At 43.3% G+C, this 21,009-nt stretch overlaps 1 protein-coding gene and 1 long non-coding RNA gene across 2 annotated transcripts; both read right to left on the reverse strand.

The window, feature by feature from the left end:
- Positions 1–798: 798 nt before the first annotated feature.
- Positions 799–11,772, reverse strand: LOC144533789 (interferon-induced protein 44-like). Its single transcript, XM_078275351.1, has 8 exons — positions 11,726–11,772; positions 11,438–11,476; positions 11,287–11,320; positions 10,876–11,071; positions 8,659–8,805; positions 8,364–8,535; positions 6,730–6,830; positions 799–2,260 (listed from the first exon to the last, which is right to left on the reverse strand). Exons 2-8 carry the CDS (start codon positions 11,472–11,474, stop codon positions 2,081–2,083), a joined length of 867 nt encoding a protein of 288 aa, XP_078131477.1. The 5' UTR covers positions 11,475–11,476; positions 11,726–11,772; the 3' UTR covers positions 799–2,080.
- Positions 11,773–14,671: 2,899 nt separating this feature from the next.
- On the reverse strand, positions 14,672–16,527 carry LOC144533797 (uncharacterized). Its single transcript, XR_013503468.1, has 5 exons — positions 16,374–16,527; positions 15,516–15,639; positions 15,228–15,266; positions 15,078–15,111; positions 14,672–14,862 (listed from the first exon to the last, which is right to left on the reverse strand). It is a non-coding gene; the product is annotated as an uncharacterized LOC144533797 (long non-coding RNA).
- Positions 16,528–21,009: the final 4,482 nt, after the last annotated feature.

Consider the following 21,009-nt stretch of genomic DNA (forward strand, 5'->3'; position numbering starts at 1 on the left):
TAACTTGTGATTATGAGTTTTAGAAGTTCAATTATTGAAAGGCTAAATGACTAAATGCTATATAGGCCTACATCATTTCTGTCCCTGAAAGCTGAAAACAATCTCCTAAAAACTGTAATGATGTATTCCCGTCTGTGGGAGGCGCTGTTACATCAAAATAGAGGATGAGGTATAATCTTTAATTCATCACATCATCAGAAAGTATTTCTCTGAGGTCCCAATTACCAAACAAATATATTAAAGCTTCCTGTTGCATTGTATTTTAATCAACGTAACTGGAAAATGATCTTTGACCAACCCAGTCTCACGGCAGTTCGTGAAATGGTCACGTTATTTAATCTATTGAATCGTGTTCACGTGGACGTTTATCTCGTTTTTTTGGTCAGCACGTTTTGTTAACTAATGTACTTCAATGGGAAGCATATGTCGTGATCACAGCACAACTACGGTAGCGAGTAGTATGGAAAGCTGAAATGCCGCGTACGGAGGTTGGTTGCGGGGTGGTGGATGGGTCAAACAACACAGGACTTTCACCCAGGAGACGGGAGATCGTGGGACATGTCCTTTCCCCGTTCTTCTATTCCTAAACCCAACCTCCGTATAGATGCTTCCCATTACGTGCTGACCACCATGAAAAGAAACGACATAAATGCGCCCGTGTACACGACTCAATAGATTAAAAACAACGTGACCATTTCACGAACTGTCGTGAGAACGTGTTGCTTTGACTCCAATAGTCTTTAATGTGTAGTTTAACATGTTTACATGTGGAAACATGACTCTTAAAAAGGAATCACATTGTGTTGAAGGTTGAAAAAGCAGATTTATTGAATGTTAGCTGGTTATTGAAGCTACATGTTGGATACATCGGGTGAAATATTATAACACAAGACTTGGTTTTATAGATGCAGCCTGAACTATTATGGTATGTTTGGGATCTGTTTGAATAATACAAAGTAATGTGGGCTTCAAAATGAAGTTAATTGTTAATGTGATAAACAAAACTAGTTATAAAGATGGAGACACTAATTGCTCTGTTAGATCATTGAAGATACAACAAATGAAAGGTCATGATAGGTCATTTAAATGTAATAAAACCAAACCTACACATTCCTAAAGAAGCAGATTAACTGAGCGGTTGAGTGTTGAACTCCTATAATACCCAAATATATTGTTTTTTACTTTAAACAATGCTAGCATGCTACCTCGTTCTCAATAGCAAAGCACTGCTACAACACACACCAGTTCACCATCATCTCCAAAAGAACTACTTCCATGTGCGCCCTCATTTAGAAGAAGTCTCCCAGCTAATCCTGCCTTGTAACTGACTGAAGGTGGAGAAACAGCCTTTCTTTTACTGTCTATGGAGCTAGCTAGCTGACATGCTCTACATCTGAGCTACTGAGCATGTGCAATCAAAGATAGTACAGAAGAAGAAGAAGAAAAGAGGTCTCACTCTGTAGCTAAAACAGAGACCTGAACACAGGGTGAAAAGAGGAGCTGCAGCAATGAGCAGTACAACTAAAATATGGTGTTTTTTGACAATTAAACCATGTAAACCTATTCTGGTACAACCTCTAAATACAGTTATGAACCTGAAAATGAGCATAAGATGGGAGCTTTAATGTTTGCCAAACCAAAAAGACAGGAAACTGACTGCAGAAATTCCCCCAGAAATAGTTTTCATATTCAGGCTGTTAAACAGGTTGCGTTGGGAGTCAGCTGTGTGGTCGCTGCTATTAAAAAGGTAATTATGTATATTATATGTAATATGTTTTGCTTGATTTGCTTAAATCTATGATGGCTAAGGAGCTTTTTTGCTGACTTTTTTAGAGCACTGTAGACCAAACTGTACGTGAGAAGACTATATGAGATATGCAATAATACAGGCAAAGATATTTGACTTTTTTGGAATAAAAGCATGTCAATAAACTAAACTCGACACACGTGCTTTAAAGTAAAACACAAATGGTGCAGTAAGCAAAAAGATAGTTGGAAATCCTGCTGGAAAGTGTCGCAGGTACTTTCTTTGACATCATGGAATACAGCCTTTTCATGCTCTGATCAAACCTGGTCAGTCTCATCCTTCAGACTGATCATTGTTGAAGTTGATGTAGTCGTCTCCGAAGTTGATGATGTGTTTCATGGCGCTCAGGATCAGTGCGTCAACGTCACTGTTGAGGTCGATTTCTGACTCGTAGTTCTTCACAGGGAAGATGCAGTTCATGGGAATTCCCACTGTGGCACTGAACAGCTCCATCTACGTTAACAAAAAGAAATGACAGCTCAGAACAACCAAGGCTTTTGGACTAATACTGATTTTATTAAAGGACAATTGCTGTGCAAAATGATCCTAGGGGTTTAGTAACAGATGTGTACTGAGTCGACCGTTCTCTGGGATGTGTTTTCATGCTAATCAAATGTGTATGTAGCTTGAAACAAGCTAGCGCGAACCACTGATTAGCTTGTAACGCTAGTCTTCAGGGCAGAGGGTAAAGTAAAAAGAAATCTCTATTTCTACACCACTAAAAAGGCTCAAAATATCACCACACTTCAACGGGAGCATAATGACGGTTCCTACATGTAAACAGAAACACTGAGAACATTGTAAGTGTACAGACATCCATCCATCCATCCATCTTCATCCGCTTATCCGGGGGTCGGGTCGCGGGGTAGCAGCTCAGCAGGGGACCCCAAACTTCCCTTTCCCGGGCCACATTAACCAGCTCCGACTGGGGGATCCGAGCGTTCCCAGGCCAGGTTAGAGATATAATCCCTCCACCTAGTCCTGGGTCTCCCCGAGGCCTCCTCCCAGCTGGGACGTGCCTGGAACACCTCCCTAGGGAGCGCCCAGGGGCATCCTTACCAGATGCCCGAACCACCTCAACTGGCTCCTTTCGGCGCAAAGGAGCAGCGGCTCTACTCCGAGCTCCTCACGGATAACTGAGCTTCTCACCCTATCTCTAAGGGAGACGCCAGCTACCCTCCTGAGAAACCCATTTCGGCGCTTGTACCCTGGATCTTGTTCTTTCGGTCATGACCCAGCCTTCATGACCATAGGTGAGGTAGGAACAAAAACTGACCGGTAGATTGAGAGCTTTGCCTTCTGGCTCAGCTCTCTTTTCGTCTAACGGTGCGATAAATTGAATGTAATACCGCACCTGCTGTGCCGATTCTCCGACCAATCTCCCAGCTCCATTGTCCCCTCACTCGCGAACAAGACCCCCAAGGTACTTGAACTCCTTCACTTGGGGTAAGGACTCATTCCCTACCTGGAGAAGGCACTCCATCGGTTTCCTGCTGAGAACCATGGCCTCCGATTTAGAGGTGCTGATCCTCATCCCAGCCGCTTCACACTCGGCTGCGAACCGATCCAGTGAGTGCTGAAGGTCACAGGCCGATGATGCCATCAGGACCACATCATCTGCAAAAAGCAGCGATGAGATCCCCAGCCCACCGAACTGCAGCCCCTCTCCACCCCGACTACGCCTCGATATCCTGTCCATAAATACTACAAACAGGATTGGTGACAAAGCGCAGCCCTGGCGGAGGCCAACTCTCACCTGAAAGCTGAGTCCGACTTACTGCCGAGAACCCGGACACAGCTCTCGCTTTGGTCGTACAGAGGGTGGATGGCCCTGAGAAGGGACCCCCCTCACCCCGTACTCCCGCAGCACCTCCCACAGTATCTCCCGGGGCACCCGGTCACTACGCCTTCTCCAGATCCACAAAACACATGTAGACTGGTTGGGCATACTCCCAGGCTCCCTCCAGGATCCTTGCAGAGTAAAGATCTGGTCCGTTGTTCCACGACCAGGGACGGAATCCGCATTGTTCCTCTTCAACCTGAGATTCGACTATCGACCGAACCCTCCTTTCCAGCACCTTGGAGTAGACTTTACCGGGGAGGCTGAGAAGTGTGATACCCCTGTAATTGGCACACACCCTCTGGTCCCCCCTTTTTAAAAGGGAACCACCACCCGGTCTGCCACTCCTTAGGCACCGTCCCAGACTTCACGCAATGTTGAAGGCGTGTCAGCCAAGACAACCCCTCCACACCCAGAGCTTTAAGCATTTCTGGACGGATCTCATCAATTCCTGGGGCTTTGCCACTGTGGAGTTGTTTAACTACCTCAGCAACCTCCACCAGGGAAATTGATGCCAATCCCCCCCTCATCCTCCAGCTCTGCCTCTACCATAGAGGGCGTATTAGTCGGGTTAGGAGTTCCTCAAAGTGCTCCTTCCACCGCCCTATTGCCTCCTCAGTTGAGGTCAACAGCGTCCCATCCTTACTGTACACAGCTTGGATGGTTCCCCGCTTCCCCCCTCCTGAGGTGGCGAGCGGTTTTCAGAAGCACCTTGGTGCCGACCGAAAGTCCTTCTCCATGTCTTCTCCGAACTTCTCCCACACACGCTGCTTTGCCTCTTTCACGGCAGAGGCTGCAGCCCTTCGAGCCCTTCGGTACCTTGCAACTGCCTCCGGAGTCGTCTGGGATAACATATCCCGGAAAGACTCCTTCTTCAATCGGACGGCTTCCCTGACCACCGGTGTCCACCACGGTGTTCGTGGGTTACCGCCCCTTGAGGCACCTAAGACCCTAAGACCACAGCTCCTCACCGCAGCTTCAGCAATGGAAACTTTGAACATTGTCCACTCGGGTTCAATGCCCCCCAGCCTCCACAGGGATGCACGAAAAGCTCCGCCCGGAGGTGTGAGTTGAAAGTCTGTCGGACAGGGGCCTCCTCAGAGCGTTCCCAATTTACCCGCACTACCCGTTTGGGCTTACCAGGTCTGTCAGAGTCTTCCCCCACCCCTGACCCAACTCACCACCAGATGGTGATCGGTTGACAGCTCCGCCCCTCTCTTCACCCGAGTGTCCAAAACATATGGCCTCAGATCAGATGAAAGCGATTATAAAATCGATCATTGACCTTTGGCCTAGGGTGCTCTGGTACCAAGTACACTTATGAGCATCCCTATGTTCGAACATGGTGTTCGTTATAGACAATCCATGACTAGCACAGAAGTCCAACAACAAACAACCACTCTGGTTTAGATCAGGGAGGCCGTTCCTCCCAATCACGCCTCTCCATGTGTCTCCATCATTACCCACGTGCGCGTTGAAGTCCCCCAGCAGAACTATGGAGTCCCCAACTGGAGCCCCATGCAGGACTCCACTCAAGGTCTCCAAGAAGGCCGAATACTCTGAACTCTTGTTTGGTGCATATGCACAAACAACAGTCAAGTTTTCCCCCCACAACCCGCAGGCGTAGGGAGGCGACCCTCTCGTCCACCGGGTTAAACTCCAACGTAGCGGCGCTCAGCCGGGGGCTTGTGAGTATCCCCACACCCGCCCGGCGCCTCACACCCTGGGCAACTCCGGAGAAGAAAAGAGTCCAACCCCTATCCAGGAGTATGGTTCCAGAACCAAGACTGTGCGTAGAGGTAAGCCCCACCAGATCTAACCGGTGGCGCTCCACCTCCCGCACAAGTTCCGGCTCCTTCCCCCCACAGAGGTGACATTCCACGTCCCCAGAGCCAGCCTCTGCTGCCCGGGTCTGGTCCGTCGAGGCCCCTGACCTTCACTGCCACCCATGTGGCAGCGCACCCGACAGCGGTTCCTCCCACAGGTGGTGGGCCCATGTGTACAGACAGTTTATTAAAAGATAGATTATAAAGACAGTAGCGTTCACGTATACAGGCGGGCCGCCGTCTTCGGAAAACACCGACCAGTCGGCGATGAACGACGTGCAACCAGTAACCAGTAACATAGCTCAAGCACGGCATTCGTCGTTTGACTGGTCGCTGTTTTCCCAAGATGGCGCCTGCCTGTATATGTGAACGCTACAGACACATTTGATTAGCATGAAAACAAATCCCAGACAACGGTCGACTCGGTACACGTTTTATAAACCCCTAGGTTCATTTTGCGCCAGAACTGTCCTTTAAGCTGATCAGGTATTGGCCATGAAGGCAGTGGTAGGCCTTAACTGTGAAACTGGAAGTGTTGACAATGACATTTGCGGTGACTTGCTTATATTGTGCTTCTAAAATAAGGGCTGCAACTTGTCAGAAATGTCCAACAGTTTTTGTAACTATAGGTTGACAATCCAACATCATGGCCACTTTGTGCAGCGATTGGTCAGGCGTGTGCAGAGGGGAAAATAGGCAGGATTTTACATTTTCTTTATTTCGTGAGTACATATCTCTGGTATCTGATGAGGAACTGGTCAGTGTCCCAAGTGTGGATATCAGAATCGGTTTAGGTAGAGAAAATGTCAGATAGTGCTCATACTGTAAGGACTGGGGACCCAAATCTGATTTAGCTGATCAATAGGAAGCTTCGACTATTCGTACCTTTCCATTGGCATGAGTTTCAGCATGCTCAAATATGGCCCGCCACAGTTTCATAACGAACTGAAAACATTTGTACACGTCTCAACGGATGGCAGTCCACGCAGTCTGCCCTGGGGATTCAACTCCGCGGTTCTGGGACAGAGGCCTGGTCTGAGAGGATCCCTCCGCGGGTCTGGGACAGAGGCTCGGTCTGAGAGGATCCCTCTGCGGGTCTGGGACAGAGGCTTGGTCTGAGAGGATCCCTCTGCGGGTCTCGGACAGAGGCTCGGTCTGAGAGGATCCCTCAGTTTTGTCAAAGTTTTGACCGTATAACCCAATGCATCTGTGACTCCACCTCTTTGCAAATTCATAATATTACTAATTAAACATACCTTTTCCTTCAGGCACTTGACCGTGTAGACATTCTGTATATTTTCTTTGATTTCAGGATGGACCTCATCAATCTTGGTGAGAATGGCCACTTGAGGAATCCCTGCAAAGAGAACACAAAACTACTGAGTCCTGTAAAGGCTCTGACACACCAACCCGACGGCCGACAGTCGGCAGAAAAGGCAGTCAGACTGATCATTCGTCTCCCGTCTCCCGGAGTCGGTCCAAAAAGTGCCTCGGAACACACCGAAACAACGCCGACTTGAGCGTACGTTCTGCGCGTACACGAGACGTAATACGTCTCCATAACAGCAGGCGGTGCTAATCTGTATTGTCGCCCAAAAAATGAAAACCGGAAATGAAGAACATCTCTCTAGACATATCGTATTTTCCGGACTATACGTCGCTCCGGACTATAAGTCGCATCAGTCAAAAAATGCGTCATGAAGAGGAAAAAAACATATATAAGTCTCACTGGACTATAAGTCGCATTTATTTAGACATTTATTTCACAAAATCCAAGACCAAGAACAGACATTTAATCTGGAAAGGTAGAGTTATTAAACTACCCAACAGCCCCCCAGAACAAGGGGGCTGAATACGGTAGAGTGTCCTCTATGTTAACGTAACACATTAACAGTTATTAAACTACCCAACAGCCCCCAGAACAAGGGGCTGAATACGGTAGGTGTCCTCTATGTTAACGTAACACATTAACAGTTATTAAACTACCCAACAGCCCCCAGAACAAAGGGGCTGAATACTGATAGGTGTCCTCTATGTTAACGTAACACATTAACAGTTATTAAACTACCCAACAGCCCCCAGAACAAGGGGCTGAATCTACGGTAGGTGTCCTCTATGTTAACGTAACACATTAACAGTTATTAAACTACCCAACAGCCCCCAGAACAAGGGGCTGAATACGGTAGGTGTCCTCTACGTTAACGTAACGTAGCTGCACTGTTGACGAGCCTCTCCCAGCAGCACGTTGTTCAAGCACCCATCTGTGGACTCCTTCCTCCAGCTCTGGCCATCTGGATTTCAGCGCGACTAGCTTTCTTTGTTTTCTTCATTGCAGTAAGACTAACCTTTTCTCCAGTCCCTCACAAGTTTCTCTCTCACTCCAAACTCTCCTTCTGCTGCTCGATTACCGTTTTCGGCTGCGTGTTTTACTACCTGCAGTCTCCTGCAGCTTCTTTTCTTTCTCAGTTGTCTTTAGGAGCAGCATATAGTCGTCACAAGCCTAGACGGTCTCGCGGCTGTAGACGGTAATGTTTTCAGCATGAAATAACATTTAAAACATCTTACATTATATATATTTTGATATATAAGTTGCAGGACCAGCCAAAGTATGAAAAAAAGTGCGACTTATAGTCCAGAAAATACGGTAGTAAACACAGAGCACGCTGTCGTCAGTCCTTGTTTTCTTCAGAGAGTGGTGATAGTAGTCAAGAAGGACCGTTGTTGTCATTACTCGCTGAACGGAAGAAAATACGATGGCTAGTACTAAGAAGATACTGGCGTTCTCAGCTCAGAAGATTCTGCGAGGATTACTGCATTAGGATGTTTTTTTTTCAAGCAGTGGGATGTATTACAAATGTGTAGAGAAGAATAAACAGATTTCTGCTCTCACTCAGTTTTCTGGCTTCAATCCTGATGTCACGAATCTTCTCCACAGTTTTTTCACTCATTTGAGATAATGTGTTGGCATTGATGACACAAACCAGAACGTGCACTTTGTCGTTGTTAGTTGGCTGTTTGTTGTAGAATTGATCGTCTTCTGACAACGCTGATTCAGGATTGAACTGGAAAACACATTTAAATCCAGTTAAATGACAGTTGCAATATGTATAAATACATACAGTATTCAAAATAACATTAACTAATTGTGTGGGGAAAACAATCTGCAAAGTTTGCAGCAACTGTACCCTGTAATCTTCCTTCACGTGTCCCTTCAAAGCCAGTTTGACATCACTCACAGGGATACCTTTGTCTGGATCCAGGCCCATGATGTCATTGAAGACAAAGGGGTAAAAGGTACCTGTTTTTTCTTTTCTGATCTTGTAGGTTGTGTACTATAAAGATATAAAAAAGTGCAGTTAGCATTATAAGCAAAAACAGACTAGATTATTACAGAGCTAGCATATAGTAAACCATATTATACTAGTTCTCTTTTTTTTGCATTTTAGGAACCAGTTCCCTACAAATTCAGTGTCCAATTGAGCCCAGACAGTCAAGTTAGTGGCCAGTTTAAAGGTGCTCTAAGCGATATGACGTGTTTTTTAGGCTACAACATTTTTTGTCACATACAGCAACCATCTCCTCACTATCTGCTAGCTGCCTGTCCCCTGAACACACTGTAAAAAACATCTCACTATCTGCTAGCTGCCTGTCCCCTGAACACACTGTAAAAACATCTCACTATCTGCTAGCTGCCTGTCCCCTGAACACACTGTAAAAAACATCTCACTATCTGCTAGCTGCCTGTCCCCTGAAAACACTGTAAAAACATCTCCTCACTATCTGCTAGCTGCCTGTCCCCTGAACACACTGTAAAAACATCCTCACTATCTGCTAGCTGCCTGTCCCCTGAAAACACTGTAAAAAACGCGGTCTCTGTAAACAGTCCAGGCTCCAAAAAAGGCAACAAAAACAAACCGGCCAACCTGCACCACCAAACATAACAAACAGTCTTCCAGCCAATAAAGTGACGGGATGGGGGGTTGGGGGGGTTAGTGCACGGAAGGGAGGGGGAGGGAACAGGATGAGGAGGAGGGAGGGGCGAGCTTGTTTGACAATACTTCCAACGTCAACAAGAAGTAACGTCACCCAACATCGCTTAGAGCACCTTTAATAACATATCTATCATGCAGCTGGTGCAAAACCAGATCCAGAAGGGTGATTTACACAAAGCCTGTATGGGGATATGAATAACCTGGTTTATCTGTGTGCCGTTTAAACATCTAACCTCGAATATGATTAAAAAACGGGATAAGCCTCATAACCATTTTATATACACATATTTGCACCACTGTATTGTATAGTTATTAATTTTGTATTACCATAGTCATAGCCTGTTCATAGCCTGTACTTACCTGTAATAATAGACACACATACAGACACATATCTATATACTTATATCATTCATACCTTCCTCTATGTATATACTGTAGCATATGTTATTTAATATGCTATTTAATCACTGCTAGTGATCTATCTAGTGGTGAAATGGTATATGACAACCAACTGAATATGACTTTCTAGCCTTTCCCATTCTGATCGCGTTTTAACTCCTATGGTGGCCGTATTATTCAAAGAAGTACAACTCGTCCGTGATAGTTTTACGTTTTTCGTTATTTTGGTACCATTTCATTGCTAACATCAGCTATCAGGTTCCCAAACAAATGCAAGCTAGTGTTAGTGAAGTCTCAGCGTGATCCTCCATCTTCAACAGGCTTTCAAATCTGCCAGAAGATGGAGTAATCTCCCCCCTGGCATTCGTCACGGTGCCACTGAGTGTAAAAGCGCGAAAGGCGGAGGAATGTCCCTCTTTGGCTAATGTATTTTAGAGATGGAGGCGCTACATGGCAGAATAAATGAATGAATGATTGTGAATGGCAGATTCTGCTCTTACCAGAATACTTTGATTAGTTGGTGGGACGTAATTACACACGATTGAGCACATATTTGTGAAAGAACGAAGGCGTTTTTGCTAAGAATCAACTCAAAACATTACACAATGGAGCTTTAAGCACTTCTGGTTAGACACCAACTACATTTCGTTGCTCTGTACTTGTGACATGTGCAATGACAATACAGTTGAATCTAATAACCAAAACCTTAATAGCCTATATTTATGCGCAGATCGGCAGTGACGCCACCTAAATCTGCATGTAAGTTTAAAGATGTCGTAGGTATGATTGTGAAGATCCAGGACTGACTACAGCCCAAAAGGGTCTCCTAAGCCCCTCCCCAACACAAGGGAGAGCTGTGCACGATACAGCGGGGGGAAACCTCTGCAGCTCGTGTGTATATAATAGTCAAAGTAACACAAATATAAGTTTAATTAGGGTTTGAAAATATTTTAGATGTCATATTATATTTGATATGTTTTCTTTATCAACGCAATCAAAAGTTTGCCATACCCTTTTGGTGAAACAGTTGTGAGAGGTGTTGTCCACCAAAGCCTGGGCGTACATACGGTCATGTAAGGCGCTTTGGACAGAGTTGATGAAACTGGATTTTCCAGCTCCAACCGGACCATGAAGGAGAATCCTGAGCTGCTGGCCGTCAGTCTGAGGTCTGTAGTCCTTCACGTACTGCAGGGCACTCTGTCTGTCTCTGCTCAGGGCAGGAAACATTACATTACACAGTCTAAACTATACTTTTATAGAGACTTTACATTTTTTCTATGCCAAGGTGTAACACAACTAGGAAGTTAACCAGGATGTCATGAAACAAGGAAACAGACATAACAAGTTAATTACAATAAGTAAATGTGTGCAGTGACATATGGTGTTAAAAAAAGGTCACACTGATGTTGCAGACACACTCACCTCCAGTTTATTTCCCTCCATGGTTTGCTGAAAAACTGACAAATGCACGACACATGTTCAGATGAAATAAAAGATTATGAAAAAAAATATATTCATCATGCAACAATGTAGTTTTCCAAATAATAAATATGTTATTCATTAACAATCTTACATGGAGATTCTTTAGATTTGGAGTGTTTTCCACCCATTCCTAGAAAATAAAACTGTTAAATATACAATAAAACCCAGAGCTATATTTGAATGTATAAGTGATGTTCATCAAACACAAATACATGTAAATATACAAAACATAATGATACACAGTTTTAAAATGACAATGCTTTCAATGCTTCTTTTAATTGGTCATGTTTGCGTCAGTTCTTACAATGATCAAACAAGATTCACACAAAGATAGAAAGCCGTTCTAAGACTATTAAAAGCAACGATAGATGTGGCTGACCTAGTTTCTGCAGGAAGGTTATTCCAGGGTTTTGGGGGGTCCGGACTGCAAAAAGCCAGATTACGTCTTAGTTCTTAGTCACCAGTCAGGCTCTGGGAACGCCCAGCAGGCCACAGTCAGCCGATCTAAGAGGGTGCACAGGCTCATTAGGAGTCAGAAGATCTTTAATATCGCCTGATTAGGATCTGAAATAGGCCCGAAACTGAAAAAACTGACATGTTTTAGAGGACAACATTTTTTTATATCTGGAATATTACGCCAAATTGCCTAAAAAATAACATGGATGTACGTTGGACGTATGGAAACACAACGTTCTTCCCAGGAAAAACAAATGACTACTTGAGTTTTCAGTGTTTAATACAGTTTTATAGCATTTGAAAAAATATTTCAAAACAGGATATCCTGACCAAACTGACCGATACCAGTCTGTGATCCACTCAACATCCTCTGAACTAGTCAAAATAATTCATAATTACTGCTTTTTTAACTCAAAAAGTAGCTATAATGTCAACAAGATTGCATAGGTGCAGTTAGGCTGTGGGTTAAAAGCATTTAGTTATTACTGTTACTGAAAAATAACTATATTAATTCTTAGTTCACTAAACTTAACCACAAGAGCAGAATACTGCAGCTGCTCATTTACAGTTTCCTGTTGTAGCTTCATTTACCAAACAAGATGTTGGTCAAGCTCCAAAGCGACTGTGGGCTTTCAGTTTATTTGCAGTATTTGCGTCACTGCTGCACAAAGTGTTTTTATATATATGTATAACACAAGGGTTAATATCGCTTAAGTAGGATCTGAAATAAGCACAATACTGACAATTTTATGACATTTGAGGGTAATGGAAAGTTCATACCTGCGTTGTTGTACTGGAACAAAGTGGCGTAATGTCCTCCCCCACATAGAGTCAGAAACCACATACATTTACTCTCATTTCATCAGGATGTTCATGGGTTGTGCAGCCAGAATGTCATTGAAACGGATGTGAGGTCTGTTTTTGCACTTGAAGGCAGTTTCATTTCCCGGAGAAAGAGAAGAGGCGGAGGACTGAGAGGAAAACTGTCCAGCTGTTTCCTCACAAAGCTCCCGGACCTTAGAGTAACCCCCATTTGTTCAGGGCCTCTCCCCTGACCAGTCGACTATCTTAACCTTAACCACTCAAGGTCAATGCCTAACCCCAGCCAATCGAGCTGCTTCGTAGGGCATGGCCATAGTAGGATTCATAAATAGACCTACACCTCCCTCCAGCCCCACTTTCGCGAAAGCTTAAACACACTATCGGCAATTGAAAAATGAATGGACAGACTTGCATTTTCAGCTGCACTGCTGGCGCCAGGCGATGTGAATGCCCGGGTTATGGAGTCATCATTTACTACAGTCCCACGTGGCTCCACAAAAGATTAGTTTGACAGTGAACAACTATAGAGCGTCAGTAAGCATGATCTGCCATGTCTCCCAACCTGCACCACCAAACATAACAAACAGTCTTCCAGCCAATAAAGTGACGGGATGGGGGGTTGGGGGGGTTAGTGCACGGAAGGGAGGGGGAGGGAACAGGATGAGGAGGAGGGAGGGGGCGAGCTTGTTTGACAATACTTCCAACGTCAACAAGAAGTAACGTCACCCAACATCGCTTAGAGCACCTTTAATAACATATCTATCATGCAGCTGGTGCAAAACCAGATCCAGAAGGGTGATTTACACAAAGCCTGTATGGGGATATGAATAACCTGGTTTATCTGTGTGCCGTTTAAACATCTAACCTCGAATATGATTAAAAAACGGGATAAGCCTCATAACCATTTTATATACACATATTTGCACCACTGTATTGTATAGTTATTAATTTTGTATTACCATAGTCATAGCCTGTTCATAGCCTGTACTTACCTGTAATAATAGACACACATACAGACACATATCTATATACTTATATCATTCATACCTTCCTCTATGTATATACTGTAGCATATGTTATTTAATATGCTATTTAATCACTGCTAGTGATCTATCTAGTGGTGAAATGGTATATGACAACCAACTGAATATGACTTTCTAGCCTTTCCCATTCTGATCGCGTTTTAACTCCTATGGTGGCCGTATTATTCAAAGAAGTACAACTTCGTCCGTGATAGTTTTACGTTTTCGTTATTTTGGTACCATTTCATTGCTAACATCAGCTATCAGGTTCCCAAACAAATGCAAGCTAATGTTAGTGAAGTATCAGCGTGATCCTCCATCTTCAACAGGCTTTCAAATCTGCCAGAAGATGGAGTAATCTCCCCCTGGCATTCGTCACGGTGCCACTGAGTGTAAAAGCGCGAAAGGCGGAGGAATGTCCCTCTTTGGCTAATGTATTTTAGAGATGGAGGCGCTACATGGCAGAATAAATGAATGAATGATTGTGAATGGCAGATTCTGCTCTTACCAGAATACTTTGATTAGTTGGTGGACGTAATTACACACGATTGAGCACATATTTGTGAAAGAACGAAGGCGTTTTTGCTAAGAATCAACTCAAAACATTACACAATGGAGCTTTAAGCACTTCTGGTTAGACACCAACTACATTTCGTTGCTCTGTACTTGTGACATGTGCAATGACAATACAGTTGAATCTAATAACCAAAACCTTAATAGCCTATATTTATGCGCAGATCGGCAGTGACGCCACCTAAATCTGCATGTAAGTTTAAAGATGTCGTAGGTATGATTGTGAAGATCCAGGACTGACTACAGCCCAAAAGGGTCTTCTAAGCCCCTCCCCAACACAAGGGAGAGCTGTGCACGATACAGCGGGGGGGGAAACCTCTGCAGCTCGTGTGTATATAATAGTCAAAGTAACACAAATATAAGTTTAATTAGGGTTTGAAAATATTTTAGATGTCATATTATATTTGATATGTTTTCTTTATCAACGCAATCAAAAGTTTGCCATACCCTTTTGGTGAAACAGTTGTGAGAGGTGTTGTCCACCAAAGCCTGGGCGTACATACGGTCATGTAAGACGCTTTGGACAGAGTTGATGAAACTGGATTTTCCAGCTCCAACCGGACCATGAAGGAGAATCCTGAGCTGCTGGCCGTCAGTCTGAGGTCTGTAGTCCTTCACGTACTGCAGGGCACTCTGTCTGTCTCTGCTCAGGGCAGGAAACATTACATTACACAGTCTAAACTATACTTTTATAGAGACTTTACATTTTTTCTATGCCAAGGTGTAACACAACTAGGAAGTTAACCAGGATGTCATGAAACAAGGAAACAGACATAACAAGTTAATTACAATAAGTAAATGTGTGCAGTGACATATGGTGTTAAAAAAAGGTCACACTGATGTTGCAGACACACTCACCTCCAGTTTATTTCCCTCCATGGTTTGCTGAAAACTGACAAATGCACGACACATGTTCAGATGAAATAAAAGATTATGAAAAAAAATATATTCATCATGCAACAATGTAGTTTTCCAAATAATAAATATGTTATTCATTAACAATCTTACATGGAGATTCTTTAGATTTGGAGTGTTTTCCACCCATTCCTAGAAAATAAAACTGTTAAATATACAATAAAACCCAGAGCTATATTTGAATGTATAAGTGATGTTCATCAAACACAAATACATGTAAATATACAAAACATAATGATACACAGTTTTAAAATGACAATGCTTTCAATGCTTCTTTTAATTGGTCATGTTTGCGTCAGTTCTTACAATGATCAAACAAGATTCACACAAAGATAGAAAGCCGTTCTAAGACTATTAAAAGCAACGATAGATGTGGCTGACCTAGTTTCTGCAGGAAGGTTATTCCAGGGTTTTGGGGGGTCCGGACTGCAAAAGCCAGATTACGTCTTAGTTCTTAGTCACCAGTCAGGCTCTGGGAACGCCCAGCAGGCCACAGTCAGCTGATCTAAGAGGGTGCACAGGCTCATTAGGAGTCAGAAGATCTTTAATATCGCCTGATTAGGATCTGAAATAGGCCCGAAACTGAAAAAACTGACATGTTTTAGAGGACAACATTTTTTATATCTGGAATATTACGCCAAATTGCCTAAAAAATAACATGGATGTACGTTGGACGTATGGAAACACAACGTTCTTCCCAGGAAAAACAAATGACTACTTGAGTTTTCAGTGTTTAATACAGTTTTATAGCATTTGAAAAAATATTTCAAAACAGGATATCCTGACCAAACTGACCGATACCAGTCTGTGATCCACTCAACATCCTCTGAACTAGTCAAAATAATTCATAATTACTGCTTTTTTAACTCAAAAAGTAGCTATAATGTCAACAAGATTGCATAGGTGCAGTTAGGCTGTGGGTTAAAAGCATTTAGTTATTACTGTTACTGAAAAATAACTATATTAATTCTTAGTTCACTAAACTTAACCACAAGAGCAGAATACTGCAGCTGCTCATTTACAGTTTCCTGTTGTAGCTTCATTTACCAAACAAGATGTTGGTCAAGCTCCAAAGCGAATGTAGGCTTTCAGTTTATTTGCAGTATTTGCGTCACTGCTGCACAAAGTGTTTTTTATATATATATGTATAACACAAGGGTTAATATCGCCTAAGTAGGATCTGAAATAAGCACAATACTGACAATTTTATGACATTTGAGGGTAATGGAAAGTTCATACCTGCGTTGTTGTACTGGAACAAAGTGAGCGTAATGTCCTCCCCCACATAGAGTCCAGAAACCACATACATTTACTTTCATTTTCATCAGGATGTTCATGGGTTGTGCAGCCAGGGGGAATGTCATTGAAACGGATGTGAGGTCTGTTTTTTTGCACTTGAAGGCAGTTTCATTTCCCGGAGAAAGAGAAGAGACGGAGGGACTGAGGAAAACTGTCAGCTGTTTCACAAACTCCCGGACGCAAGGTAACCCCATTTGTTCAGGGCCTCTCCCCTGACCAGTGGACTATCTTAACCTTAACCACTCAAGGTCAATGCCTAACCCCAACCAATCGAGCTGCTTCGTAGGGCATGGCCATAGTAGGATTCATAAATAGACCTACACCTCCCTCCAGCCCCCACTTTCGCAGCTTAAACACACTATCCGCAATTGAAAAATGAATGGACAGACTTGCATTTTCGCTGCACTGCTGACGCAGGCGATGTGAATGCCGGGTTATACAGTCATCATTTACTACAGTCCCCACGTGTCCACAAAGATTAGTTTGACAGTGAACAATATAAGCGTCATAAAAGCATGATCTGCCATGTCTCCCAAACTGTACATCTCAAATCTAAAACATAATATCCACGCATTCCCTGAATTCAGCTGAATCTCCTGATATAGGACACGCCCATTTAAGCTTCAACTTTTATTGCAGTAAAGTGTAATAAACTATTTCAATCTCCTCCTAGGCTGGGTGACCAATTTGCACTAACGTGGCACAAAGCATCCCCAAACCTACCTGACCAAAAGTTATAATAAGAATGTGTCTACGTTAATATATGCGCAAATTAGGAACAAACTAAATATTGTAGCTAGCTACCAAACACAAACTTTATCATATATTGGCCAAAGTAAATGTTATCAACGCGAAACTTGAGATCATTGTTTGACATGCAGCTCTGAGGCTCTGTACCAAATTGGGTGAAGATCGGCAATTAGGGGGCGCTCTGATCAAGGTAGACACGTTTTGGCCTATGGCTCAATGAATGTCATTTGCAATTGCAATTTACTACAGATCTTGCAGCTCATTGCACATCATTTTCCTTAAGATTGCCTCGCCGCTATCGCACTTCAGGTTTCGCTTCTGCGGGCTCCGCAGGTGGTCGGGGAGGCTTGGACCTCGTCATAACTGCTTGCAGTTCGAGTCTTTATTTAGATTTCCACTCTTGTTTGGTTTCTTGTTCGTTATCTACACGTAAGCCTGGATTTTCTGTTCTGATGCTGCATTCCAGACACAATCTTTAGCCTGTAAGTTACGACTTCAAGTCACGACTCACGACTTGGTAGCCTTCTGGCATGTCATCATCCAGATAAACTGTGATTGAGTGAAAGTCGGTTTAGTTACGTTTATGTACAGCAGATTAGTGCGTCCGATGATTAAAAAATAATGACATTTGGCACACCGTCAAAGCTGGCTAGCTAAACATTGTGCAGTTGGCAGGGTTCAGGTAGCTAGCGGCTACCTAATGTTGACGTTAGCTAGCGGCTACCTAACGTTGACGTTAGCTAGCAGCTACCTAACGTTAATGTTAGCTAGCAGCTACCTAACGTTGACGTTAGCTAGCGGCTACCTAACATTGACGTGTGCTAGCGCTAGCTGATACTAGTAATTTCTAGTCTGCGACATATTTTGGGCTTCATTTAATTAACATAACCTGTAGTAGTACACAATCGTTTTGATTACTTTACGTTGCCTATTTATGTCTATTTCTCACTGTTAATCAGCGGCGTCTGTACAACATCAACAGGGGGCGCCATTGTTGTTTATGTGTGTAAGATGTCAAAATCTGTAACTGGGAGTACAGCGATCTGGTACCAGTTCAGTGGGTTGCATTATTTAGTCTCCTATTAGAGGCCTCAACTGCTAAAACTTCTAAAAAAAATACATTGTGTTTAACTCAAAAAAATAAAATCAGGAGCCCAGTGAAAGTTTCAGATCAGACATGTTTTATTTTTTTAATAGATAAAAACTCAGTGATGACTCTTCATCTGAAACATGAATCCAGAGTCTCCTCAGCTGCTTGTATGTGGAGTTTTAAGAGTTAAATCAGCAACTGCAGGTGCAGAGTGATGTCATGAAGTGGCGTATGTATGACACGCTGATTCGTACGCCATTATTGGCGTGTTATCAAGACGCATAGTCGCTTTTTAGGGTGTTTATCAGCTCCGTTTGGCCTCCATTGACTTACATTACCTTGCAATTGCGTGTGAATTGACGCCGTAGCGAGTAGTATGAAAGGGCGAAAATCAGCGTAGGGAGGTTGGTTGGGGGGGAGGATGGGTCAAACACAGGACGTTCACCCAGGAGACCGGGGATCAGGTCCCGCGTGTGACGTTTCCTTCGTGTCCCGCGTGTCACGTTTCCTAAACTCAACCGTCGCTTTCTTCTCGCGATAACACGCCAAGCGGCGTGTTTGTTTACGTCCGCTGTATACAGCGTAGACATACATGCGGATAGCTCAAAATGCGTACAGATAACACGCCACTTGGCTTAAGAAAGTGGGCGTGTATGTTGACGTGAAGTCATGATCAATCACTGTCTTTCACATTGCATGTCCAAGGTTTGGTTAAAAAACTGAAGTTGAAGTTAGGTTTTTTAAGTCCTTTTTATCCTTTGAAGCAAAAAAACAGCTTGTAAATGCAACTTTCTTGTCTGTTTTGGACTATGGTGACATGTTATATATGTATTCAGCCTCCCAGTGTCTTCATGCGTTGGACACGGTGTTTCATGGAGCCTTAAGCTTCATCACAAACTCAAGATCTCATACTCATCACTGTTTGCTGTACTCTTTTTTTTAGTTTGAGTTTTTTATCCTGGTTAAATAAAGGTTTGGGTTAGGGTTAGGGTTGGCAGGTGAATGATAACAGGTTGACAACACCCCTTGGAAATCTAAAATGTTTTTAGAGCGTCAGCCACACATACAGCGCAGAGAAAACAAAAAGAAATCTAAATGTATGACCAGAAGATGAATACTGTTACAGACTCAAACCTGGAGTTTATACAATATTGCTCAAACTAAGCCGTTGTACCTTTAATAAAACATTCAAGTGCTCCGGCTTTGGGATGGGAGATGGTGTGACATCCATTTTCAGAAAGTGTTTTAACCGTTGTGTTGTACTAGGGTCAGATTTGACCCATTTTCCCAAGTTTTTTATATCAGAAATATGGGTTTCTTACAACTAAATGGCCCAAAAAATAACGTGGATGCATGCATGTTGTATGGAAGCCATACAACCTTCTTCACAGGTAAAATCAATGATTATTTCCATTGAATTTTGGGTGTTTTATTCAATTCATAGCATTTGAAATTTAGTTTAAAATGGTTTTAAAACAGTATCCTGAAACTAAACTTTGATATAAACCAGTATGTGATTCATTCAACATCCTCTGATCTTAACTATTAGTCAAAATAATTCATAATTTCTGCTTTTTATTAACTCAAACATTAGGTACAATGTCATTTAAATGAGGTTTATTGACCATGAATAAAAGAAAGCGTTGGAAAAAGTGACAAAATCATCAAAAATAGCAACAAAAATGTCAGGAAAAGCACCAAAAAAAACGTTAATTTTGAATTTTGACCTGGAAGGACAACAAGTTAATGGTCGACAGGAAGACAACACAAAGGTTAAATGTCCAGTTGTCCATCTACTGAAAAACTGTTGGGGTTAAATGTCCAGTTTGGGCTAAGATTTGAGTCCAGAAGCATCAAAAACAGCACCAAAGAGGGGAGCGTGCCTATGTTCCCACAGCCCTATGTTCCCACATTTCTAAGATCTTTTTCCAAAATTAGACCCTGTGTTCCCACATTTCCTTTTTCATACATTTGTATCAGATATTCTCCCCCTTTCTCCCAATTTGGTAGCCAATTACACCCAACCTATTACCCCCTAACCCAAGCTATTACCCCCTAACCCAACCTATTACCCCCTAACCCAACCTATTACCCCCTAACCCTAACCCCCTAACCCAACCTATTATCCCCTAACCCCCTAACCCAACCTATTACCCCCTAACCCTAACCCCCTAACCCAACCTATTATCCCCTAACCCCCTAACCCAACCTATTATCCCCTAACCCCCTAACCCAACCTATTACCCCCTAACCCTAACCCAACCTATTATCACATAACCCCCTAACCCAACCTATTACCCCCAAACCCTAACCCAACCTATTACCCCCTAACCCTAACCCCCTAACCCAACCTATTATCCCCTAACCCCCTAACCCAACCTATTATACCCTAACCCTAACCCCCTTACCCAACCTATTATCCCCTAACCCCCAAACCCTAACCCAACCTATTACCCCCTAACCCTAACCCCCTAACCCAACCTATTATCCCCTAACCCCCAAACCCTAACCCAACCTATTACCCCCTAACCCTAACCCCCTAACCCAACCTATTATACCCTAACCCTAACCCCCTAACCCAACCTATTACCACCTAACCCTAACCCCCTAACCCAACCTATTATCCCCTAACCCCCTAACCCTACCCCCAACCTATTATCCCCTAACACTAACCCCCTACCCCTGTGGGAACATAGGGCCTAATTTTAAGAACAATCTTAGAAATGTGGGAACATC

Source organism: Sander vitreus, chromosome 18, assembly GCF_031162955.1.
Source record: "Sander vitreus isolate 19-12246 chromosome 18, sanVit1, whole genome shotgun sequence".
NCBI classification, from domain to species: domain Eukaryota; kingdom Metazoa; phylum Chordata; class Actinopteri; order Perciformes; family Percidae; genus Sander; species Sander vitreus.